The 26,153-nt window shown below is 45.8% G+C and overlaps 1 protein-coding gene across 3 annotated transcripts in view; it reads left to right on the top strand.

Annotated features, from left to right (window-relative positions):
* LDAH (lipid droplet associated hydrolase) overlaps window positions 1-26,153 on the top strand; it is a 230,253-nt gene that overhangs the window by 45,447 nt on the left and 158,653 nt on the right. For all 3 annotated transcript variants that reach the window (XM_050950949.1, XM_050950950.1, XM_050950947.1), the window contains one exon: window positions 14,241-14,375. In XM_050950949.1, the coding sequence (XP_050806906.1) occupies window positions 14,241-14,375 (135 nt within the window). The remainder of the gene's footprint in view (window positions 1-14,240; window positions 14,376-26,153) is intronic.

Raw genomic sequence — 26,153 nt, 5'->3', positions numbered from 1 at the left:
AAACTTGTCTTTGTGATTCCTCAAGTCAGAACTGGGAGCTATGGCAGCCCTGGAAGGGGGCAACTGGAATCCATGCGACAGAAATGAAATCTGTGGGGTCTTGCTGTGCATCTCGGATTTAAAGTTTCATTTATAATTGCTCATTTCAAAACACCATTCAGCATTTTGATTTTGTCGAAACATTATCACGTGAATCTTGTTGCAAAAGTTCTCAGTTCTGAAACTGGAATGTTTCTAAAATTAAGTCTCTGGCAATTGTTGATTATATTTTCACCAAGCTGGCTCAGTTCTAAAGCTCTTTGTAAATCCACTGCTGCCTGTGTTTCTTCCTTCATTTATTCAGAGAGCTTCTCTCATTCTTTATGCTCTCTTCACACTTCCTTACACCCTGTGGGTCAGATTAAGACCTTGTGTGTGTAGATAGGAATCTCCAAACTAAATTAGACCAGTGGTCTAGCTACCTCAGTATCCTGTCTCCAGCAGTGGCAAATACCAGCTGCTTAAGAAGAAGGTGCAAGAGACCTTATAGCTGGCAGTGACGGAATAACCTGCTGGGACAGGGTGCTAGGGTAGCACCCTTGGCACTGAGTATGCTGCAGCACAAAGAAAGGTGCAGGTTCAGCTGGGAGCAAGTAACCCTGGTTTCTGTTGGGGGGAGGGGATGACTGACACTTGGGTGGTAATTGCTGGGCTAATGAGACATTTGGCTCAGTAGCTGGGTGGATATATATATAAAAAATAAATTTGGGAGGAACAGGAAGTTATGGGGAGCTCAGAGAATGAACTGCTGGAGGAGAGAGAGGGCTGTGTATAAGTTGCCTCCTGCTGTATATTTGTGATGTTCTGTTTTGCTTGGGAACCAAAGAATAAATGTACACATGGTGAGCATTTCTTTCCTAACGTCAGTAAATTAGAGGGTGACTTATGCCTTGATGCAGAAGTATTTATATCCCTTCCAAAACTGTTTGAGTTGTTTTGTTCTGTTTTTTACTCTGTGCTCTCCCTGAAATAGTCAGGTTTCCCTAGGTTGGGAAACATGGCTGTGAAGCCTGATGTGTTCCTGAGATACCCCTTTTTTTGGCAGGAACTGGATTGTGCAGTATGTGGGCTTGTCTATATGAATGCTTAGTTCTTGGCAAATGGGTGTAAATCTACCCCTCACTAATATGTCACACACTAAGTGTGTGTGTGGACTCTGCTGCCATGCACTAAATTTTCAACAGTGTGCTTTAATCTATTCCTGTTTCAAAAAAACGCCCTCGGTGTGTTGTTTTTTTTGTCAGGTGGCTACTGCTAGATTTAATGGTACACTAATTTTTTTACAAACCTAGACATTTCACTTTGATATTTTATTGGTACTATGGTTTTGAGATTGTTGTGAGTTCTGCAGTAAATCTGGGGATTATTTCAAAGTATGCGGGACTATCTGTTACCTCTGTTTTCCCAACTAATGTTCAGGCTACATATTAATAAAAAAAATGCAGAAAAATTCAAAATACTTGAGTCTTATAGACCAAAAAGCTACCCGTCTTTGCTGCACTGTATGCAGGTATTATGGTGATTTTTAAATGAATATTGTTTACTTATATTTTGAGCACAAAATTTCAACCACATAATTAACTTGAATGGTGATACTATATCCAATTCCATACTTCCTTTCTATATAGATAGCTTGGTTCTTTTGAAAGAGAGTGTGTGTGCGCGTGTGTGTTTAAACAAACCTACAGTTTGCCTCTGTGTAGCTTTCCAGAGGAAATGTCAAGTTGTGTGGCAGCATTGCTATTGTTTATCAGCGAAACATTGGGGCAGAACTCCAGATGGTGTAAATTGTCAGACATCATAGCTAAATACCATGGAGAGAAAATACCAGATACCAAAGGGCTCTTTAATCTACCGGAAAATGACATAACAAGAACTCATGTCTGAAAGTTAAAGCCAGACAAATTTAAATTAAAAATAAAGCACACCTTTCTAACAATGTGAGTGATTAACAATTGGAACAAATTACCAAGGGAGGTGATGATTCTCCATCTCTTGAGATCTTTAAATCAAGACTGAATGTATGTCTGAACAATAGGCTTTAGCCATGCAAAAGTTTATTGAACTAAATGCAGGGGTAAATGGGTGGAATTCTCTGGCCTGTCTTATACAGAATGTCAGACTAGATGATATGATAGTTCCTTCTGGCCATAAATCCTATGAAACTGAGAGTTTATTTCTACTCCCCCAGTTTTTATGCCATCTGCAAACTTTATCAATGGTTTGGTTTTCTTCCAGGTCACTAATAAAAATGTTCACTAGCGCAGGATCAAGAACTGATCCCTGCAGGACCCCACTAGAAACATCCATTAGATCAGTGTTTCCCAAACTCAGGATGCCACTTGTGTAGGGAAAGCCCCTGACAGGCCAGGCCGGTTTGTTTATCAGCCACGTCCGCAGGTCTGGCCAAGTGCAGCTCCCAGTGGCCATGGTTCACTGCTCCAGGCCAATGGGAGCTGCGGAAAGCGGTAGCCAGCACATCCCTTGGCCCGTGCCGCTTCCAGCAGCTCCCATTGGCCTGGAGCAGCAAACTGCGACCAGTGGGAGCTGCGATCGGCTGAACCTGCGGACGCGGTAGGTAAACAAACCGTCCCGGCCCGCCAGGGGCTTTCCCTACACAAGCAATATCCCAAGTTTGGGAAACATTGCATTAGATGATGATTCCTCATTTGCAATTACATTCTGAGGTCTATCAGTTAGCCAGCTCTTTATTCATTTAATGTGTGTCAATTTTATATCGTTCTACTTATTAATCAAAATGCTGTGCTCTACCCAGTTAAACATCTTACGGAAGTCTAAGTATTCCCGTGAACGATGGTACCTTTATCAATCAAACTTGTAATCTAGTTCAAGGAAACAAAATCAAAATATTTATTTCTGTTGTGTTCACTCCTTATCAATAATTGATTTGATATTTTTGAAAATATAAAAACCATAACAAAGAAAGCACAGTTGGGGACATCTGCTTAATATGTACTTCTTCCTATTGATTAATCTTTGGAACTTGAGTACCCCGCAAATGGTGAAAGTTGATACAGCATATTGCATTCACTCAGGGTTTCCCTTTTTCAACAGTTACTTGCTGGGATAAAGAAATTGAGAGATGCTGCATGGTTTTTGTTTTGATGCTATTAGAAAAATCTGTGGAATGGACAAATGAGCAGTAGTGCATTGCTCCAGGAGCATTTATTGTTGTGATAAACTTGGCAGTTTATCCCACAAAGTAAAAAAAATTTAAATTGTTTAATTAGATAATATTTTGGTTGCAACAGAAGAGCTCCTAAAACTACATATTTTGGTCACAAACCAATGCACAGAATAAAACGCATTGTCTTTCATTGATATGATACTCGTGCCTAGGAAACATTTGTTACCTTATAATTGTGATGCATGAAAATGCTTTGCTTAGATTCCTTTTGCACTAAAAACAACAGCCCGGTCCCCAAAAAATCCTCCTTTACTGACAGACACCTGACTAGGTAAAGCTGCTGAACACTATGCTGGGGTATAGAAGTTTGAAATACAATAGGTAGTAAAGTCCACTGGCTTGGGGATTGCAAATGTTACCCTTAATTGGATGATTAAATTTGTCTACGGTGAAGCTGGGAGTGTGCTTCTCAGTGTGGGTAGACAGACACGTTAGCCAGATATAACAGTGTAGTTGGGGTATCATGGGTGGCAGCTCAGGCTAGCCACCTGAGCATGAGCCCCTCTCGACCTCCTTGTTATGTACTTGAGCAGCTAGCCCAAGTTACTGCCTGTGCTACCCCAGTTATACTGCTATACTCAAGCTTACTAGCTTAAGCAGAACTAGTGTGTGTCTGTCTACCCATGCTCTGGTTGTAGATGTACTCCATGTGTGTCCGTCTACTCAGCTGCATTGTAGACATACCCTGAGAGGCTTCCATTTTGCACCACTTCTAGGGCTTCGGCATTGTGGCTTTTTGATCGTGGGTGAGGTGCAATATATTCTCTGCTGGCAGTTACACTGCTGCAAATCTGGGTAACTCCATTGGAACTGAAAGCTTAATAAACATTTTGTTTATAACTATTCTTCAGTTCGCTACGGAATTTCTCTACTACTAACTACTAGCTGCTAACTATTCTCAGTTTGCTTTTTGTTGGTTAAAACCTTGACATGCTGCTGTTTTCTCTTATTAAGAAGCTCACTTTGTGGCAATGGTTCTCATTTCTACCCTTGCAAGACATTTTTAAATACCAGTAGCTATTTTAACAATTGACTGCACAGTATTTCTTTTATCCTGAGCAGGGCCGGTGCTTCCATTTAGGCGACCTAGGTGATCTCCTAGGGTGCCAGGATTTGGGAGGACGGCATTTTGCCGCCCACAGCGGCAATTCGGTGGGGGGGGGGTTATCATAACCTTAGTCCCAGATTTGGACCTTAGCATCCAAAATATGGGGGTTAGCATGAAAACCTCCAAGCTTAGTTACCAGCTTGGACCTGGTACTTGCTGCCACCACCCAAAAAATTAGAGTGTTTTGGGGCACTCTGGTCCCCCTGAAAAACCTTCCCTGGGGAACCCAAGACCCAAATCCCTTGAGTTTCACAACAAAGGGAAATAATCCTTTTTCCCTTCCCCCCTCCAGGTGCTCCTGGAGAGATACACAGACACAAGCTCTGTGAATCCAAACAGAGTGACTCCCCCTCTCTGTTCCCAGTCCTGGAAACAAAAGCACTTTCCTCTTCACCCAGAGGGAATGCAAAATCAGGCTAGCAAATCCAACACACACAGATCTCCCCCTGATTTCTTCCTCCCACCAATTCCCTGGTGAGTACAGACTCAATTTCCCTGAAATTTCCCAGTAAAGAAAACTCCAACAGGTTTTAAAAAGAAAGCTTTATATAAAAAGAAAGAAAAAATACATACAAATGGTCTCTCTGTATTAAGGTGAGAAAATACAGGGTCAATTGCTTAAAAGAATATTGAATAAACAGCCTTATTCAAAAAGAACACAAATCAAAGCACTCCAGCACTTATATTCATGCAAATACCAAAGAAAAGAAACCATATAACTTACTATCTGATCTCTTTGTCCTTACACTTAGAAACAGAAGATTAGAAAGTAAAACTACTTCTCCAAAGCTCAGAGACAGCAGGCAGACAGACAACAAAGACCTCAGACACAAAATTCCCTCCACCCAAAGTTGAAAAAATCCAGTTTCCTGATTGGTCCTCTGGTCAGGTGCTTAAGGTGAAAGAGACATTAACCCTTAGCTATCTGTTTATGACACGCCCCCCAAATTGCAGACAGTGGGGAAGCTCACTGGCGGCGATTTCCTTCTAGAACTTTAAAATAAACAGATTACTACAACACATGCACCTTTACATATACTACTAAGTATATAACTAACAGACTTCTACATTTTAAGAACACTTTTTAACTACTGAATTCTGGGAAACTCTCACGGGAGAGAGCATCAGCAACTTTGTTAGAAGCTCCTGTGATGTGTTGAATTTCAAAATCAAAATCTTGGAGAGCTAAACTCCAACGAAGAAGTTTCTTGTTGTTCCCCTTGGCAGTATGAAGCCACTTTAGTGCAGCATGGTCAGTTTGTAGTTGGAACCGCCGTCCCCAAACATATGGGTGTAGCTTTTCCAGGGCGTACACAATGGCATAGCATTCCTTTTCACTGACTGACCAGTGACTTTCCCTCTCAGACAGTTTCTTGCTGAGAAACACGACAGGATGGAAGTTGTGATCTGTTGCTTCCTGCATGAGCACTGCTCCTATACCACGCTCAGATGCATCTGTGGTTACTAGGAATGGCTTGTCAAAGTCCGGGGCCCTGAGCACAGGGTCAAACATGAGCTTCGCCTTAAGCTGGGTAAAGGCCTTTTGACACTCATCAGTCCACTTAACTGCATTTGGCTGGGTCTTTTTGGTCAGGTCGGTCAGTGGGGCAGCGATTTGGCTGTAGTGTGGTACAAATCGCCTGTAGTATCCGGCCAAGCCTAAGAAGAATTGGACCTGCTTCTTGGACCGTGGGACAGGCCACTTTTGGATAGCATCCACCTTGGCCTGTAGGGGGTTCATGGTTCCTCGACCCACCTGGTGCCCCAGGTAAGTCACTCTGTTTTGGCCTATTTGACACTTTTTGGCCTTAACAGTTAGTCCGGCCTGCCTGATGCACTCAAAGACCTTTTCCAGGTGTAGTAGGTGTTCGGGCCAGGAGTCTGAAAAAATGGCCACATCATCGAGGTAGGCAACTGCAAATTCTCCCAGTCCTGCTAGTAGACCATCTACCAGCCTCTGGAAGGTGGCGGGTGCATTTCGAAGGCCGAAAGGAAGGACATTGAATTCATACACCCCCGCATGGGTGACGAATGCTGACCTCTCCTTGGCAGGTTCATCTAGCGGTACTTGCCAGTACCCCTTGGTTAAGTCTATTGTAGAGATGAACTGGGCACGTCCCAACTTCTCCAATAGCTCATCGGTGCGTGGCATTGGATAGTTGTCCGGACGAGTTACCGCATTTAGCTTACGGTAGTCCACGCAAAAGCGTATTTCCCCATCTGGTTTGGGTACCAGAACCACTGGAGATGCCCATGCACTGGTAGATGGGCGGATTATACCCATCTGTAGCATGTTCTGGATCTCCCGTTCTATAGCAGCTTGGGCATGAGGAGACACCCGGTAGGGTGGAGTTCTGATTGGGTGAGCATTACCTGTGTCAATGGAGTGGTATGCCCGTTCAGTCCGTCCTGGGGTGGCTGAGAACAATGGGGCGAAGCTAGTGCACAGCTCCTTGATTTGTCGCCGCTGCAGACGTTCCAGGGTGGTTGAGAGGTTCACCTCTTCCACGCCACCGTCTTTTTTCCCGTCGTAGTAAACACCGTCAGGCCACTCAGCATCATCTCTCTGGACTGTAAACTGACAAACCTGTAGGTCTCTGGAATAGAAAGGCTTGAGAGAATTAACATGGTAAACTCTAGGTTTTAGTGAGGAATTGGGAAGTGCTATGAGGTAATTCACAGTTCCCAGGCGCTCTTGGACCGTGAATGGCCCTTCCCATGATGCTTCCATCTTATGGGCCTGTTGCCTTCAAGACCATAACCTGGTCTCCTACCTTGAAGGAACGTTCTCTGGCATGTCTGTCATACCAGGCCTTTTGCTCTTCCTGAGCATTCTTTAGGTTCTCTCTAGCAAGGGCTAAAGAGTGTCGGAGGGTGCTTTGTAGGTTGCTTACAAAGTCCAGAATGTTAGTTCCTGGAGAAGGCGTAAACCCCTCCCATTGCTGCTTCACCAACTGTAATGGCCCCTTAACCTCGTGACCATACACAAGTTCAAATGGTGAAAACCCTAAACTGGGATGTGGTACAGCCCTGTAGGCAAACAGCAACTGCTGCAACACTAGGTCCCAATTATTGGAGAATTCGTTGATGAATTTTCATATCATGGCCCCCAAAGTTCCATTGAACCTTTCCACCAGGCCATTGGTTTGATGGTGGTACGGGGTGGCAACCAAGTGATTCACCCCATGAGTTTCCCACAGTTTTTCCATGGTCCCTGCCAGGAAATTAGACCCTGAATCTGTAAGGATGTCGGAGGGCCAACCTACCCTGGCAAAGATGTCTGTTAGGGCCAGGCACACAGTGTTAGCCCTGCTGTTGCCTAGAGCTACTGCTTCCGGCCATCGGGTAGCAAAGTCCACTAAAGTCAGTACGTACTGCTTTCCTCTGGGCGTCTTTTTTGGGAAAGGGCCCAGAATATCCACAGCTACTCGCTGAAATGGGACCTCAATTATGGGGAGTAGCTGGAGAGGGGCCTTGACCTGGTCTTGAGGCTTTCCCACTCTTTGGCATACCTCACAAGACCGGACATAGTTGGCAACGTCCTTGCCCATCCCCTCCCAGTGGAAGGACTTCCCCAACCAGTCCTTGGTTCTGTTCACCCCAGCATGGCCACTGGGATGATCATGGGCTAAGCTTAAGAGCTTCCCCCGGTACTTAGTTGGAACCACCAACTGTTTTTGCGGCTGCCATTCTTCCCGGTGTCCACCAGAAAGAATCTCCTTGTATAAAAGTCCTTGGTCTATAACAAACCGGGATCGATTAGAAGAGCTGAGAGGCGGTGGGGTGCTCCGTGCTGCCGCCCAAGCTTTCTGAAGGCTGTCATCCGCTTCCTGCTCAGTCTGGAACTGTTCCCTTGAGGCTGGGGTCACCAGTTCTTCCTCAGACTGTGGACTTGGGCTTGGTCCCTCTGGAAGCGATGTAGGTGATGGGGTTGTTTCCGTTGCTGGTGAACCGCTCTCCACTGGTGCACCTGAGGGTATTTCAGGCTCTGGCTGAGCCTTTTGGGTATGGCTGTCTGTTGCTTCTGCCAGTTGTGGCTCGCTGGCACCCACTGGCGTTGAGTTTGAAGATGTGGTTGCAATCGCTGGTGCTGGTTGCTGTTCCAGTTCCGGGCCTGGGACTGGAGGTGCTGTGGCTGTTTCAGTGGTTGGCATGGAATCTGGATCCACTACCTCTGTCTGGGTCTCTGGTAACACAGACGGGGCCTCTGTGGACGGCTCAGGAACAGGAATGGGTCTGGAAGCTTGCCTGGTTTGGCTACGTGTAACCATTCCCACTCTCTTGGCCCGCCTCACCTGGTTGACCAAGTCTTCCCCCAGTAGCATGGGGATAGGATAATTGTCATAGACTGCAAAAGTCCACATTCCTGACCAGCCTTTGTACTGGACAGACAGTTGAGCTGTAGGCAAGTCTACAGCTTGTGACATGAAGGGGTAAATTGTAACTTTGGCCTTTGGGTTGATGAATTTGAATTTGGGGTCAACGAAGGATTGGTGGATAGCTGACACTTGTGCCCCCGTGTCTCTCCACGCAGTAACCTTCTTTCCGCCCACTCTCAAATTTTCCCTTCGCTCCAAGGGTATTTGAGAGGCATCCGGGCCTGGGGATCTTTGGTGTGATGATGGTGTAATGAATTGCACTCGCATGATGTTCTTTGGAGAGTTGGCCTTGATATGTCCCAGTTCATTACACTTAAAGCATCTTCCATCTGATGGGTCACTGGGCCGAGGTGAGTTACTGGAGACTGGTGAGGTGGAAGAGTAGGGTGTCTGTGGCTTTACTTGGGTGGTATGTGGGGTCTTTGGCTGTCCTCGGTTGTAGGGTTTATGGTCGGTGTGCCCCCTGGGGTAATCGTTCCCCTTGACAGTAGCTTTCTTGCTTTCTGCCACTTCCATCCATTTGGCTCCAATCTCCCCCGCCTCAGCGAGATCTTTGGGTTTTCCATCTTGTACGTACCGTGTGATATCTTCAGGAACACCATCCAAGAACTGCTCCATTTGTATGAGGAGGTGCAGTTCTTCCAAGGTTTTAACATTGTGTCCTGATATCCAGGCCTCATAATTTTTTGCAACGTAGTAGGCGTGTTTGGGAAATGACACATCTGGTTTCCACTTTTGGGTTCTGAAGCGCCGACGGGCATGATCTGGGGTTATCCCCATTCTGTATCTGGCCTTGGTTTGAAAAAGTTTATAGTCATTCATTTGCTGCTTAGGCATTTCAGCTGCCACCTCTGCTAAAGGTCCACTGAGCTGTGACCTCAATTCTACCATGTACTGGTCTTCGGGGATGCTGTACCCAAGACAGGCTCTTTCAAAATTTTCCAAGAAGGCCTCGGTGTCATCACCTGCCTTGTAGGTGGGAAATTTCCTGTGCTGTGGAGCAATAATTGGCGCCGGGTTGTTAGGGTTGGCTGGCACATGCAGCCCAGCTTTTGCCAAGTCCAGTTCATGTTTTCTCTGTTTTTCCTTCTCTTCATTTTCTTTTTGTTGTTTTTCCATTTCTCGGCGGTGGGCCAACTCTTCTTCTGCTTGTTTCCTTCGGTGGGCCACCTCTTCTTCTTCTAGTTTTCTTTTGTGTGCTGCCTCTTTGGCTGCCTGTTCTCTTTGGTAGGCTGCCAGTTTTATGCTTTCTTCCTTTTCTTTCAGCTCCAGTTGTCGCCTGTGTTCAGCTTCTTTGAATTGCTCTTCGGCCTCAATTTTTGCCTTAGAAGTCATGATTCCTGTTTTCTTGTGTTGGGGTGCCCTCCGGTGTTTATCTTCTGAACTGCAGGTTCTCTGTTGCCTCCTGAAGTCTGCCTAGCAACAGTGCCTTTAGCTAATCTTCAATGTTAAGTAAACCTGAAAAACCACTTTATTTGCATGTATATAGTGCTGGTAATGACTCTCAATGGGAGAGCTATTGCATGACAAAAGACCCTTAACAGTCTGGTAATGGCTTCTTGCTTAACATGCAAGCCACAAACTGCCAGAGAGAGAAGAAAAAAAAATTATCTTTGGTTCCCTTTTAAAACCAAACTGTTTCTCTCTGCTAAAAAGCCCTTAGCAGAGAAAAGAAAAATATAATATTCCTACTGGCTTCTGGATTTTGTCTATCCCACCGCTCCCAGCATATCATAACCTTAGTCCCAGATTTGGACCTTAGCGTCCAAAATATGGGGGTTAGCATGAAAACCTCCAAGCTTAGTTACCAGCTTGGACCTGGTACTTGCTGCCACCACCCAAAAAATTAGAGTGTTTTGGGGCACTCTGGTCCCCCTGAAAAACCTTCCCTGGGGACCCCAAGACCCAAATCCCTTGAGTCTCACAACAAAGGGAAATAATCCTTTTTCCCTTCCCCCCTCCAGGTGCTCCTGGAGAGATACACAGACACAAGCTCTGTGAATCCAAACAGAGTGACTCCCCCTCTCTGTTCCCAGTCCTGGAAACAAAAGCACTTTCCTCTTCACCCAGAGGGAATGCAAAATCAGGCTAGCAAATCCAACACACACAGATCTCCCCCTGATTTCTTCCTCCCACCAATTCCCTGGTGAGTACAGACTCAATTTCCCTGAAATTTCCCAGTAAAGAAAACTCCAACAGGTTTTAAAAAGAAAGCTTTATATAAAAAGAAAGAAAAAATACATACAAATGGTCTCTCTGTATTAAGGTGAGAAAATACAGGGTCAATTGCTTAAAAGAATATTGAATAAACAGCCTTATTCAAAAAGAACACAAATCAAAGCACTCCAGCACTTATATTCATGCAAATACCAAAGAAAAGAAACCATATAACTTACTATCTGATCTCTTTGTCCTTACACTTAGAAACAGAAGATTAGAAAGTAAAACTACTTCTCCAAAGCTCAGAGACAGCAGGCAGACAGACAACAAAGACCTCAGACACAAAATTCCCTCCACCTAAAGTTGAAAAAATCCAGTTTCCTGATTGGTCCTCTGGTCAGGTGCTTCAGGTGAAAGAGACATTAACCCTTAGCTATCTGTTTATGACAGGGGGTCCTTCCGCACTTTAGGCCGTCATCGGCAATTCTGCGGCAGGTCCTTCACTCGCTCTGGGACCCGCCACCAAAGTGCCCCGAAGACCGGGAGCGCGGAAGGAACCCCCCCCCACCGCAGAATTGCCGCCAACAACTGGGAGCGCGGAAGGACCCCTCCTAGGGCTCCAAAAACCCTGGCGCCTCTCCTGGTCCTGTGCAGGTGCTTATAATGAGCGTTCGGGGTGGCGCGCAGTTGCCTGCTTTTTATGAGTCTTATCTCTCTTCTCTGTCTAAAATAAACTTCAGGTAGCAGCTCCATTTATCAGAGGATAGAAATCTTCTTTGCCTCAGAAAGGCATTAGTCACAGAAAGGCATTAGGTGCCATGAGCTATATAGAGGATTTAACACAAAGCCTGACAAGTACCCTATAAACACTTCAAACTTTCACTGTTCTTCAGCGGGTGACTGAAGTATGAGAATACTTTCATACTAGCTGCCCTAGTTGATGATGGGAGAGAATGTGTAAAAGCTCTGGACATTGTAAGATTGTTTTTTTCTCTTTAGTTGTTTTTGAGTTAATAAAGAAAATAGAGACTGGTTGAAAATGGATATTGGAAGCATTCAGAGAGGAAAATATCTGCTTTGAGGTTAACTGGATTCCTTGACCATAAAACACCTTAATGCATTGTATTTCAGAGTTGAAGTATAATACAGGAACATTTCTCTGGGACCAGATACACTATATCTTTGGGTAGCTACTTTCATCTTCCATCTTGCTGAAAGACAGGCTTCCTTTTTTGTAACGTGAGTTCAAGATGTTTGTCAAGTGGTGCCTAGAGTCCTTTTCAATAACTTTCTACCTCTCTACATGACGCATTTTTAAGGAGTGCTGTATAATAAAAGTTTTTCGGTGGTGTATATTTTTGCATCTGTTTTTATTTTCTCATAAATAATTGTTTAATCAAAAATCCTTTTTTTGGGTTTGTTTTGGTTTTTTTTGTTTTACTTGACACATACAATGTAGCTCAGTTGTATAGAATCTAGACATTTAGAAATGGACACATTTTTAACTTTTCCTAATTATTTTTTTCCAGGTGCTAATATAAACCTTGTAGTGCTTCTTTGATTATACACACAGTATTTTTATGTGTTTTCATTGTAATTTTGCTATTGAACATCATGGGCTTCAATACATAAAATCGTGTTGAGTGAAGTCTGCTTAGATCTGTACAGTTTAGTAACAATACATTTATTTTTAGAATAGTACTTCTATTAAACTTCAAACAGTCAGACCTAGCGCAAGCAATTAGCTAGAGATAAATGAAAAAGAAAATGCGCATTCAACATATTTTCTAAGGGATACCTCTTTGCAGGGCAGTGTATTTACTGAATAATACCTGAAGAATAAAAGGGCTAAAGTGAGAGCTTCAAAAACAAATGAAAATATGCAGCACAGAAAGAAAAGGAGGTGGAATAAACTTAGGTCTGATCTACACACAATTTTTGTACCTATAAAACTATTTTGCTTAGGTGTGTGGATATTTTTATCATAATAATTGTACAGGCACAACCCTTAGTGTGCACGCAGTTATGCTGATATAAAGGAACCTTATACCAGAATTATTTCCCTTCCAGCGCCTTTATACTAGCATAACTGCAGCTACATAAATATGGCTGTACTGGTATAACTGTACTGGTATAGTTACTGCTGTACAATTTTTGTCTGCAGAGAAGCTCTAAGTGGTGTTCTGCTGATAGCACCCGCATTTTAAGTGCTACTGAAGGAAGACTTGCTGATATACCCTTAATGTCATGGTGCACTCTGCATTTTTAATGGACTTTATTCTGAATTTCTCAGTCACCAAAGGCTGGAAGTTTAGCCTGAGAAATGGAATTAGTGAACGTTGAGTATGGGTTTCACGCTATGTCCCTAAAAACAATAAATATTGTGAATGGAATTTTCAAAGGCCCCTCAGGGAGTTAGGCATCTAAATCACATTCAGTTTCAATGGGAGTTACTCCCGTGGAGTATTTGAAAATACCAGCCTATATTTTTAAATAAGTATTGATGATAATTTAAAAATATATATTACGGTGCTTCGTCTTGAAATATACTTGAAAGCTGCTTCTAGTTTATAGGCATTGAGGTGCTGCATTGCCATCCCCAAGCAGCTACATTCATCCAAATAACATAACCCTTCGTGTGAAATAATTATGTTAATATAACACGCAAGTAGCAAAATTAATCACCGAAAAGGCAGGAAATACCAAAGTTGAGGTTGCATGCACAACAGATTTCATGCAATCTAATGAGCTGCCAGCATGGACATGATCGAAAAATGTCTCATTCTTTTACTGGACCAAGAAATACCTTCACATTCCTAATGTGACACAAAACAGCTTTTAAAGAGATAAAGGAATGTTATGAAATTTCAGAGAATGGAGTAGCAGAATGTCTAGTATCTACATCGGTGTGATATGGAGAAATCATTGTGATATTTTCATTCTGCGCTTATCACTGGGTTTCCCCAGAGCCGGCTTTATATTGTCATTGGTATATAAGATAGGTATAATTTATATGAGTTTTCAGACACGGTTAACCAAAGTCAAGAGGATGGACAGGGAAAGCAGCTTGATCTTCAATGGAAAAAGAGTTATTGCTTTCAGCGTGGGTAGCAATGCACTTTTCACTGTGGTTACTCTCTCAGCTTGTCAAAATATACAGTACCCATGGTCTGTAGAATTGAAGCAGTTTGTTACTGTAGTGAAATAAGGTTTACAAAAATATCAGAGGTACGAGACTTAAGAACTTAAGAAGACGCAACAAATGTTTGTTTTATATAGAACTGCATTGTAGTTTGTCAGTTGTTGTAAGATCAACATGAACACGCTTGTTTGTTTTTCTTGTCAGGTAACCCAGGACTGGCAGGCTATTACAGGACCTTCATACGGGCATTATACCATGGACTAAACCGGCGGTACCCAGTTTGGATTGTGAGCCATGCTGGGCACTGCAAGCCCCCTAATGGCATGGGAATGACAGAAGGTACTGTACTGTAATTTGTAACATACACACATTTTACTATAGCAATGATTTGTCCTGCAAAACCTATGTTTATTAATAATATCACTTAACACTTCCATGGCACTATTCATCTTTGGAATGCCCTGCAGGCATTCCTTCAGAACAGCCTTGTGAGGGAGAAAGTACTGTGAGTGTTCTTACTATCATCTCTAGGCTCCTCTACATGCTGTGGGTTCACTAAAACTGATTTTAACTGATTTTAGTTTTATTGTCACAAGGGATGTGGACACTCTTAGTTCAGTTTAAAGCAGTTTTATTTTGGTTTAGCATAAATCAATTAGGGATGGATTTAAGGTAATTTGGAAATATTTTGGTCAGAAACCAAAATTAAAATGTGTATACGGTGATTTGCACCGGTGCTGCTAGATATATCTTAAAACTGTTTTTAAATCGATCAGTGCAATAGCTCAGTGGTTTGAGCATTGGCCTGCTAAACCCAGAGTTGTGAGTTCAATCCTTGAGGGGGCCATTTAGGGATTTGGGGATTGGTCCTGCTTTGAGCAGGGGGTTGGACTAGATGATCTCCTGAGATCCCTCCAACCCTAATAATCTATGATTCTACGAACTTCAGTGTGTAGACAAGACCTCTGTCTTACAGATGGAGGGAGGGACCAGGGAGAAGGAGCACAGTGAAGGAGCCCAAGGCCATGGATGCAGTATGGCCATATCCAAAACCGAGGACAAGGGTTCCTGGCTCCCAGGCCTACACCCTGACCACTAAATGGTACTTCTCTGGTCTTAAATTACTTCCTTAACTCTTAGACAAACCTGAGCATTTGCTCTTTGTATTTACATCTGCACAAAGCAGTTTTCAGGATCAGGGGCTTAACAGCAGAAATGTTTAAGGTCACTTTCCTTACCATAACATTTGCACCTGAACTTTTGAGTCTTAGTATTTGCTTCTGTAATTTCACGATTGAAAGTGAAATCTGAAACCTAATGGTGTTTTTGTCAAATTGCTACTAATCATTCTGGTCAAATGTCAAACTCTAAGCCAAACATTAGCACTTTGGCAGTGAGAGATGAGATTCTCCATGCTTCCAACTGCTAGCCATACCGTAATATATGTTAGGATCTACACTTGCTGATAAGCCTGCAACACCATGGAATTAATAAAAGTATAGAAAACTGTTGAGGGATAGCTACAGAAAAAAAGTAATGAAACGATGCAAGGTTTTAGTGTAACTTCTTGTTTGTTTTATTCGGAGCATGAAGTTCAAATCCTATCAGTGTGAATTTAAAATCTATTTAAAAATATTCTTCAGGCAGCTTTTTCAAACTAGTCTTCTAGGAAATCTAAAAATGTTAATAATTTTTTAAAAAATTGTTACTAAACTGATTTCTTGAGTAGGGCTGCAAGCTACACTCTGTGATAACATGTTAAGAATGTAACAACAAAAATTCAGTTAATTTCTTATTAACTTGAGGGAAAATGCTAAACAGCTAGAAGTCCTTGAGTTAATCTCATTATCATAATCATAAAGTGAGTGCAATTGGGGAAACAGATGTTGGTCAGTGTTGGGAGAAAGGAGGAGAAGAGGAAATAATAAAAAAGTAAATTTTGAGTTATTAGAAGATGATCCCCTTTCCTGCATTTGTTTATTGCAACAAATGCAGTAAACTAAATCATGAATTAATTGCAACTGCTTTATCTGAAAACTGCAAACTAAAGCTTCAAATGATGGATTAAGAAAAGAGGAAGCCAGAATGAATCTCTTAAAAAAAAATCATTTGCGAAATGTATCTATGAGGTGCTGCAGTGTGAATAACCCACCAAAGTGCCTTAAAGAGTCAGCACAAGGAAAATGCAGTCAGATCACACCTGCAAGTGTACAGTGCAAAAATATAAAATACTCATATTACACAATACACTCATGTTACACAGTACACAGTTGAAAACTGAGGGAGGTGGGAAATCTTAGAAGAATGAAAATTTCCTATTCATTTGTCAGGATGCCAAAAAAAAAAAAAAAGTGTGTCTTCACTGCTGTGTAACACACACGCAAGCACATTCCTCTCTCAACACTAGGGTACGGGTGACTTTTCCAGTGATACCGAGTTTGACTTAAACATCCTTACTATTTCTTCATTGTGTTCGTTCAGTTTTCAGAAAACAATATTTTATATTAAGTTTGCTCTTTTCCAAAGGGATCTAAAAGCCCATTACAAATTATGGGGCAAATCCTGACTTCCTATGTAAGGCTCAAGTAGCAGGGTGCCTTGTTTGGCCGAAGGGGATGGAAGGCTCTCCATAGACTGTGGGTCAAAATGACTGCAGTCGCCAATATGGTATCTAAATCTTTTCTGCCCCTCACAAAGGGGTTTGGTGGGTACAGGTGATGGACCCGTTTTCTATGACCCTCCCCTCTCATGCCTCCTACGTCAGCCTCCAACATACATCTTGCAGCATTCTGGGTAATAAAACCCCTGAGGAACACAAATCTATAGGCACAGGCGGAAAGGATCCTGCTCTCTGCTGCTGTTATCTATTGGGCCCTGAACTTCTGGAGAGCAGAGTGCTAGAAACACAATTTAAGCCTATATAAATGCTGCAGGATGATGGAAACCAGGTGGATAACTGACACACTGCACAGCAATGGAGGAAAAGGAGAGAGTTTGCCCAAGAATACTAGGGCTTAGATCTTTTTTCTGTGGACTCTTTCAATTCCCCAATAAGCTCCAACAACCTCTAGTTTTAAGTTCTCATTTGAAAGACCCACACAAAGAATTTCAGGAAACCCAATTTCTATACAGATGCTCCTCAGGTTACGCAAACCTGGCTTACTGAAATCCACACTTACAGAAAAAGTTCTGTAAGCATTTTTTTTTTGTTTTTTTATTTGTCGGAGATACATTCCTGACTTATGCAAAATTTGACTTACGCAAGGCGTTGTGGAACAGAGCGCATGTGAAAGTCGGGGAGCGTCTGTACTTGAGAAGGCTGAAGGGATAAACTGATTATGCTAGTAATTAATCCTGTGGTTCAAGAGTCTTTCAAATCTGAGCGTTAGAGCAGTAAAAAAATGTGTTCTTTTCAAAACCTCACACGTCCTCCGAAGAAAGGAGGCTCCATCCCGTTGTTGCTCAGTCTTTTACACATAGAGAACAAAGTCTACCAGAGTATTTGTCGCCTTAAATGAAAGATATTGTGGTCAGACTGTGGTCTCTTAAAGAATCTCAGAAAGGGCCTAAGGCTGTATTTTGCTCTGCTGTCAGCTGTCTAATCTTTCTCCCCTTCATGGGGCAAGGCCCCATTCCACAAGAGTGCAAGCAACATCTATGGTATTGCTTCAAGAAGTTCTACTTGATATCTTGCATGTTTGTAAAACGTTATGCTTTGGTGTAAGATTCCTCCGCTGATGTATCCTTTGAAATAGTGGTTCTTCATTCAGCTCTCCTCAGACCCTCCTCCTACTTGACTGCTTGTCAGTCACCCATAGGGACTAGTACTTGAAGACGAGACCTTACAGTAACTGAAGGTTGTTCTTCGAGTGCTTGCTCATATCCATTCCAGTTAGGTGTGCGCGCGCCACGTGCACGTTCGTTGGAGATTTTTACCCTAGCAACACTCGGTGGGCCACCAGGGCGCCCCCTGGAGTGGCGCTGCTAAGGTGCCGGATATATACCCCTGCCGGCCCCTCCGCTCCTCAGTTCCTTCTTACCACCCGTGTCGGTCGTTGGAACAGTGGAGCGCAGCTTAGCTGATCTCCACCTCCCTAGCGATTCGCTCGTTTCTATTGTATTTGTGTATATAGTTCGATTTCTTCAAGTATAGTTAGTGTTTAGTTATTAGTTCTGTAGTAGTCTGAAGATAGTTAAGAGGGATCGGGGGTTAGCCCCTTCCCCTCCCCCGGTACCGGGTCCCATGCCCGGTTCACTGGGCTTCAAACCGTGCTCAGCCTGTCATAGGCCAGTGCCCACAGGAGACCCTCACGACGCTTGTCTTAAGTGCTTGGGTGAATCCCATCTGACGGACAAGTGCCGCATCTGTAAGGCGTTCAAGCCCTGGACTAAAAAAGAGCGGGACATTCGCCTAAAACAACTGCTGATGAAGGCAGCGTTGACTCCCCAGTCCTCGGCACCATCAGCGGCACCGGGAACAAGTGCCTCCTCGGCACCGGAGCACACTCCAACAGCGAAGGCTCCTCGACATCAGCAATCACCGACTCAAGCTTCCACCCGGCACCGTTCGCTCTCACCATGGAGCAAGAAGCACAAGCCTCCTGGCTGCTATATCTGCACCGCAGTCTAAGTGCTTAGCCAAGTCGGACCGCCCGGCACCGTCAACTTCCGTGGCACCGAAGTCCTCCGCACCATTGATTCCGGCCTCGCAAGAGCCATTGAGTCTGGTGCTTACCAGCTCCCTGGCACGCGCCGTGGTTGAGCTTATCATGCCCTCCACTCCGGAGACGTTCTCCACTGCATGGGACTTGATTGCCTTGACAGAGCCTGAGCTGCCTCAACCCCCGGTGCCGCCGGTGCGGGTTCCTCAGTCCATAGGCAAGCCGGCCCTCATGAGACCTTCTTTGCCCGGTACCACGGAACGTAGCTGGTCCCAATCCAGGTCCCACAGGCATTCCCAGTCCCGCCATTGATCCCGTCCCGCGGCCGCTTGCAGTCCCGGTACCGTTCCCCATCGAGGTACCGGTCGTACTCGCGGCACCGCTCGAGGTCCTGGTCGCCATCCAGATACTACCGGCACAGCTCCAGATCTCGGCACCACTCGTGGCACCGTACTTCTCTCAGCCAATCCCTGCACGGCGATTCCAGGCACCGGTTGACCTCCCGGCACCGCGCTGGTCGCAGGTCCCCATCCCACTCCCGGCACTGTCACAACTCTCGGTACCGTTCTCCGGCACCGCGTAGGGATGGTTCGAGTGGACGCAGAGACCCACATCAAACGGTCTCCACTCCCCCGTGGCCGTCTCGTCATCCGTCGATCTCCCATGCAGACATTGCATCATATGGGGATTCGGATAACCATCAGGGACCTCATCAGTGGCCCTTTTGGACACCTTGGGCCTACCACCAAACCCAAGGTGATCTGCATATACCATCGCGCTCCGGACCTTCTGAACATCGGGCGCCAGAGACCACGGTGAGCAGACCTCCCCTGGCGGGTACGGAGGAATCTCCAACCCACGTGCCAGCCCCACAAGATCTGCCGCCTCAGGACATCCCCCAAGACCAGGAGTCGATCCAAGACCCGCTGGTCCCCGGGTTTTCATCCTCTTCTTCCCCGGATGAAGCGGTGGCGGGGACATCTACATCTGGACCACCCCCAATCGACCTCAGGTCACATCAGGACCTTCTGCGCCGCGTCGCCCTCAATATCAACTTGCCCATAGAGGAAGTTCCTGAGGTGGACGACCCAGTTGTCCATATACTGTCGGCGGAGGCTCCAACCAGGGTGGCCCTGTCATAAACAGATAGCTAAGGGTTAATGTTCTTTTACCTGGAAAGGAGTAACCTGAAACACCTGACCAGAGGACCAATCAGGAAACAAGACTTTTTCAAATCTGGGTGGAGGGAAGTTTGTGTGTGAGTCCTTTGTTCTTGGTCTTGTGCCTGTCTCTCTCTCGGCTATGAGAGGATTTCTGTCTCTTGCTTTCTAATCTTCTGTTTCCAAGTTGTAAGTACAAATATAGCAAGGCAGTAAGGTTTATATTGTTTTCTTTTGTATTTACATGTGTGTAGTTGCTGGAATGTTTTGAATTGTATTCTTTTTGAATAAGGCTGTTTATTCATATTTCTTTTAAGCAATTGACCCTGTATTTGTCACCTTAATACAGAGAGACCATTTTTATGTATTTTTCTTTCTTTTTACATAAAGCTTTCTTTTAAGACCTGTTGGAGTTTTTCTTTAGTGAGAAACTCCAGGGAATTGAGTCTGTGCTCACCAGGGAATGGGTGGGAGGAAGAAGTCAGGGGGAGATCTGTGTGTGTTAGATTTACTAGCCTGACTTTGCATTCCCTCTGGGTGAAGAGGGAAGTACTTCTGTTCCAGGACTGGAAATAGGGAGGGTGGAATTCCTCTGTTTAGATTCACGGAGCTTGCTTCTGTGTATCTCTCCAGGAACCCAGGGAGGGAACACCTGGAGGGGGGAAGGGAAATGGTTTATTCCCCTTTGTTGTGAGACTCAAGGAATTTGGGTCTTGGGGTCCCCAGGGAAGGTTTTTGGGGGGACCAGAGTGCCCCAAAACACTCTAATTTTTTGGGTGGCGGCAGCTTTACCAGGTCCAAGCTGGTAACTAAGCTTGGAGGTTTTCATGCTAACCCCCATATTTTGGACGCTAAGGTCCAAATATGGGAATAGGTTATGACAGGCCCTCCCCTTCATCCGCTCGATCCAGGCTAGAGCGGATACCATCTGGCAATCCCCGGCATCCATACTGCCCACAGCCAGAGGGGTTGAACATAAATACATGGTGGCCTCCAAAGGGTACGAGTACCTGTATATACACCCTCCTCCTTGTTCATTGGTGGTACAGTCCGTCAATGAACGGGAGCGCCATGGCCAGCAAGCCCCTGCTCCTAAATCAAGGGAGGGCAGGCGAATGGATTTGTTGAGGAGAAAGATCTATTCCGCGGGAGGCCTCCAACTCAGGGTGGCGAACCAGCAAGCCCTTCTGAGTAGGTACAGCTATAACACCTGGGAGGCAGTAGGGAAGTTTATAAAGCTCGTCCCGCAGGACTCCCGCCAGGAATTCACAGCTGTCCTGGAGGAAGGGAAAAAAAGTGGCGCGGACCTCCCTCCAGGCCTTGCTGGATGCCGCAGATTCGGCAGCTAGAACCGTCGCCTCTGGGATTGCCATGCAGCGTATATCGTGGCTGCAAGTGTCAGGCCTGCCACCTGAACTCCAGTACACTATACAGGACCTACCCTTTGATGGCCAGGGCCTCTTCTCCCAGAAGACGGACCCTCGGCTACAGAGTCTGAAGGACAATCGTGTAATTATGCGTTCGCTGGGAATGCATACGCCGCAGACTCAAAGACAGTCTTTCTGGTCGCAACCTCAGCGCCCCTACCCCCCGCCTCGACCAAGACAAGACTTCACCAGAAGGCGAGGTCGTACCTCTCGCAGACGACAGTCTGTACCTCAGGGGGGTAACAATTCTGGTCCCACCAAGCCACCGGCGGGACCGAAGCCAAACTTTTGAGGGTGCACCTGAGAGCAGTGTACCAATGACCTCCTAGGATCCTTTTCAGTTCGCCAACTGCCTTGGCGCATTCCTCCCTGCGTGGTCCCAGCTAACTTTGGACCGTTGGGTCCTCCACACGGTGGAGTGTGGCTACTGCCTTCAGTCTGTTTCAACCCCACCTTCCCACCCTCCCTCCTCGTCTCTCTTCAGGGAACCCTCTCACGAGCAACTCCTTCTGCAGGAGGTTTTGAGGCTCCTTGCGATGGGAGCTATAGAGGAGGTTCCAGTGGAATTAGGGGGTAAGGAGTTCTATTCCAGATATTTCCTAATTCCCAAGGCAAAAGGGGGCCTCCGGCCTATCCTGGACCTGCGAGGACTGAACAAATTCACGAGAGAGTTCAATTTCCGCATGGTGTCCCTGGGAACCATCATCCCTTCCCTGGACCCTGGAGATTGGTACGCTGCTCTCGACATGAGGGACGCATATTTCCACATCACGATTTACCCTCCGCATAGAAGGTACCTACGCTTTGTGGTGAATCGTCAACATTACCAATTTGCGGTCCTTCCCTTTGGCCTCTCCTCGGCCCCTCGGGTATTCATGAAGTGTATGACGGTAGTCGCCGCCTCCCTCCGCCGTCGTCGAATATATGTCTTCCCATACCTCGACGACTGGCTTATTCGAGGGACCTCCAAGGCTCAGGTCACCGCTCATGTAAACGTCATCAAGGGCCTATTCACCCATCTAGGCCTGATTATCAATCTGGACAAATCCATTCTGCTACCTACGCAGAGGATAGAATTCATAGGGGCCATGCTGGACTCCAATCTTGCAACGGCCAACTTACCCCCACAGCGATTTCAGACTATGGTCTCCCTTATACAGCGACTACAAAGCTTTCCAACAACCTCCGTCCGCACCTGCCTTGGCCTCCTCTGTCACATGGCTGCGTGCACCTTCGTTACGAAGCACGCGAGACTGCGCATGCGTCCTCTTCAGACTTGGCTCGCCACGGTCTATCGTCCACTCAGGGATGCCATAGACATGATGATCATGGTTCCACCAAGCGTTCTGGGCTCCCTCGACTGGTGGCTGACGCCCTCCCTGGTGTGTGCCGGTTGTCCGTTCCATCCGTCACAGCCCTCGGTGTCTCTGACAACAGACGCTTCCTCTCTCGGCTGGGGTGCTCACTTAGGGGACTTTCGCACCCAGGGCCTTTGGTCCTCTCAGGAGCTTGCACTTCACATCAATGTCTGCGAACTGAGAGCGGTCCGACTGCCGTGCCAGACCTTCCAGCATCACCTACAGGGCCGTTGTGTTGCAGTTTTCACAGACAACACAATGACCATGTGTTACATAAACAAGCAGGGAGGGACATGATCTTCCCCCCTTTGTCAAGAGACGATGCGACTGTGGGACTTCTGCATAGCCCACTTGATAGACCTGGTAGCCTCCTTTCCTCCGGAACTCTTTCGCGGATCACCTGAGCAGGTCGTTCCTGTCCCATGAGTGGTCCATCCGTCCGGACATCCTCCTTTCAGTATTCCGGAAGTGGGGCTTTCCCCAGATAGACCTCTTTGCCTCCCGAGAGAAAAGGAAATGCCAGATGTTCTGCTCCCTCCAGGATCGCTCCCCAGGCTCCCTCTCGGACACGTTCCTAATTCCCTGGGAAGGTCGTCTACTTTATGCCTTTCCGCCCTTTCCCCTAGTCCACAGAGTCCTGCTCAAGCTCCGCAGGGACAGGGCCAGGCTAATCTTGATCGCTCTGGCGTCGCCGAGGCAGCACTGGTACATCATGCTGCTCGACCTATCTCTAGCGGACCCAATACCTCTGCCACTCTGCCCGGACCTTAAAACACAGGACTTCGGCAGACTTCACCACCCGGACCTGCACCCTCCACCTGACAGCATGGCTGCTTTCTGGCTAAACCAATCCGAATTGCGCTGTTCCACTCCTGTGCAACAGGTCCTCCTGGGAAGCAGAAAGCCTTCCACGCGGGCGACATATCTCGTCAAGTGGAAGCGCTTCTCCCATTGGTGAGCCCAGCGTAACCTTATTCCTGAAGGCTTATCAGTGCCCATTATCTTGGACTACTTATGGTACCTCAAGGAGCAGGGCCTGGCGCTCTCTTAGATAAGGGTGCATCTGGCCGCGATTTTCACCTTCCAACCTGGGGAATCTGGCAGTTCAATCTTCTCTCACCCTATAGTTTCCAGGTTCCTTAAGGGCTTGGAGCGACTCTACCCTCCGGTTAAACGCCCTTCCCCTACCTGGGATCTCAACCTTGTATTAGCTAGGCTCACGGGCCCTCCCTTTGAGCCGTTAGCTACATGCTCGCTGCCTTACCTGTCCTGGAAGACGGCCTTCCTCGTAGCTATCACCTCGGCCAGACGAGTATCAGAGCTTTGTTCTTTGATGGTAAACCCCCCTGTATACGGTCTTCCACAAGGACAAGGTACAGCTGTGACCGCACCCGGCTTTCCTTCCCAAGGTGGTCTCTGCCTTCCACATTAATCAAGACATTTTTCTACCAGTCTTCTTCCCGAGGCCACATGCATCGTGCCGGGAACAACAGCTACATACCCTGGATGTCCGCCGGGCCCTCGCCTTTTACATTCAGAGGACCAAACCTTTCAGACGCTCTCCTCAGCTATTTGTAGCGGTCGCGGAGCGCATGAAAGGCATGCCTATCTCTTCCCAGAGGCTCTCATCCTGGGTAACGTCCTGTATCCCGACATGCTACGACTTGGCCTGCGTCCCGACTGGCCATCTCACCGCCCACTCTACTGGGGCTCAAGCCTCGTCCGCCGCTTTCCTGGCCTATGTTCCCATCCAGGAAATATGTCGCTCAGCTACCTGGTCTTCCGTCCATACTTTTGCATCCCACTATGCACTGGTCGAGCAGTCTAGAGACGATGCCGCCTTTGGCTCAGCGATCTTACATTCCGCAACGTCTCGGTCCGACTCCACCGCCTAGGTAAGGCTTGGGAATCACCTAACTGGAATGGATATGAGCAAGCACTCGAAGAAGAAAAGATGGTTACTCACCTTTGTAACTGTTGTTCTTCGAGATGTGTTGCTCATTCCATTCCACACCCGCCCTCTTTCCCACTGTCGGAGTGCAAGAAGGAACTGAGGAGCGGAGGGGCCGGCAGGGGTATATATCTGGCACCATAGCGGCGCCACTCCAGGGGGTGCCCTGCCGGCCCACCGAGTGTTGCTAGGGTAAAAATCTCCAACAAACGTGCATGCAGCACGCGCACACCTAACTGGAATGGATATGAGCAACACATCTCGAAGAACAACAGTTACAAAGGTGAGTAACCATCTTTTCTTTTGAGATCAAAGAACCTTGTGGTTCTTGTCTGTGTTCTGCTACCTATCCTCCTTCCCCTCTGCTTCAGACCGTCTTTTGGATCGTGACAGCGAAGGAACTGAAGAGGCTGTTGGTCTGCCCCTTCCTGTATCTCCTAGGTCAGGGGCATGAGGTGAGTGAGGACACATATGTGGCCCAATGGACATACCTTGCAAAATTTCAAAATCCACATGCTCTTAGCATGTGGAGTGCCTGCGTACGCCCAATGGAATACAGATCGGGCCATGCATCTTGAAGAACCTCCAGTTACTATAAGGTAAGTAACTTTCTCTTCCCTTTTGTAAATTTCATTCTCCTTGTTTGTTTTCCTAATAGTCTAAGGAGAGCTGACAGATGCACCAGTATTCTGTACTTTTGAATAAGAGACGCCGATGGTAACAAAATTGTTGTTAGCAGTGCATGTTACTTAGCAATTTGATTGTGAATGGGATGTTAAATAACCCACCATATTGCTTTACATGAAACCTTAGCAGCAAAATCATATGGCATCTGGTAAAGGAATCGTCTCCTGTCATCCTGGCCTCCTGATAATGATTGAAGTGAAGAGGCTTAGCACTGACCAATTTGCATGATGCTCCCAGTTCGGAGGTAGATATGTTGAGTTTTAACTGATTTAAGTTATATATTTCTGAAAGGTTGAGTTTAATCAGTAATTCCGTATTATAATTCTACTTTTAGCAACCAGTTGTGCATAAATTATTCATAATTTTGACTTTCACTTAGCCAAAAATCAGTCTTGCCCCTTAGTCAAAAAGAGTGGCTCATCTTCCGGCTCAGCTGTTATAAAAATCCTTGTAGGCAGCACACTGCTGTCATTGTTCACTATATATAGCACCTGATGCTGAAATGTTTAAAATTGCAAAAAGGAGAGTAGCTTATGAGCACTTTTTTGGACACACTGTTTAAAAATCAACATAATCTATATATGCTGTATAAACGTTGCAGAATCTTAAAGGTGTTGCTTTTTTCTTTGCAGTGCCTAATATTGACACTTTGACTCATAGTTTTCCTAATGGTTAATGTGCTTGAGTCAGTCACACAGATGCTACCTATGAACGGCTTCTTTTATAATGTCATAAACACTGACTGCTTATTTATCCTGGCAGTTTTGTCTGCTACGTGAAATGTATTATGATTTTATTGGTGACTGCCTTTATGAGCTGTAAGTATTTGGACATCAGTTGGTTTATTTCAATTTAAAATACAGGTTTGTAAGA

This window comes from Gopherus flavomarginatus, chromosome 4 (assembly GCF_025201925.1).
Source record: "Gopherus flavomarginatus isolate rGopFla2 chromosome 4, rGopFla2.mat.asm, whole genome shotgun sequence".
NCBI classification, from domain to species: domain Eukaryota; kingdom Metazoa; phylum Chordata; order Testudines; family Testudinidae; genus Gopherus; species Gopherus flavomarginatus.
The sequence above is the reverse complement of the archived record's forward strand: the minus strand, read 5'-3'. Positions and strand labels throughout refer to the sequence as shown.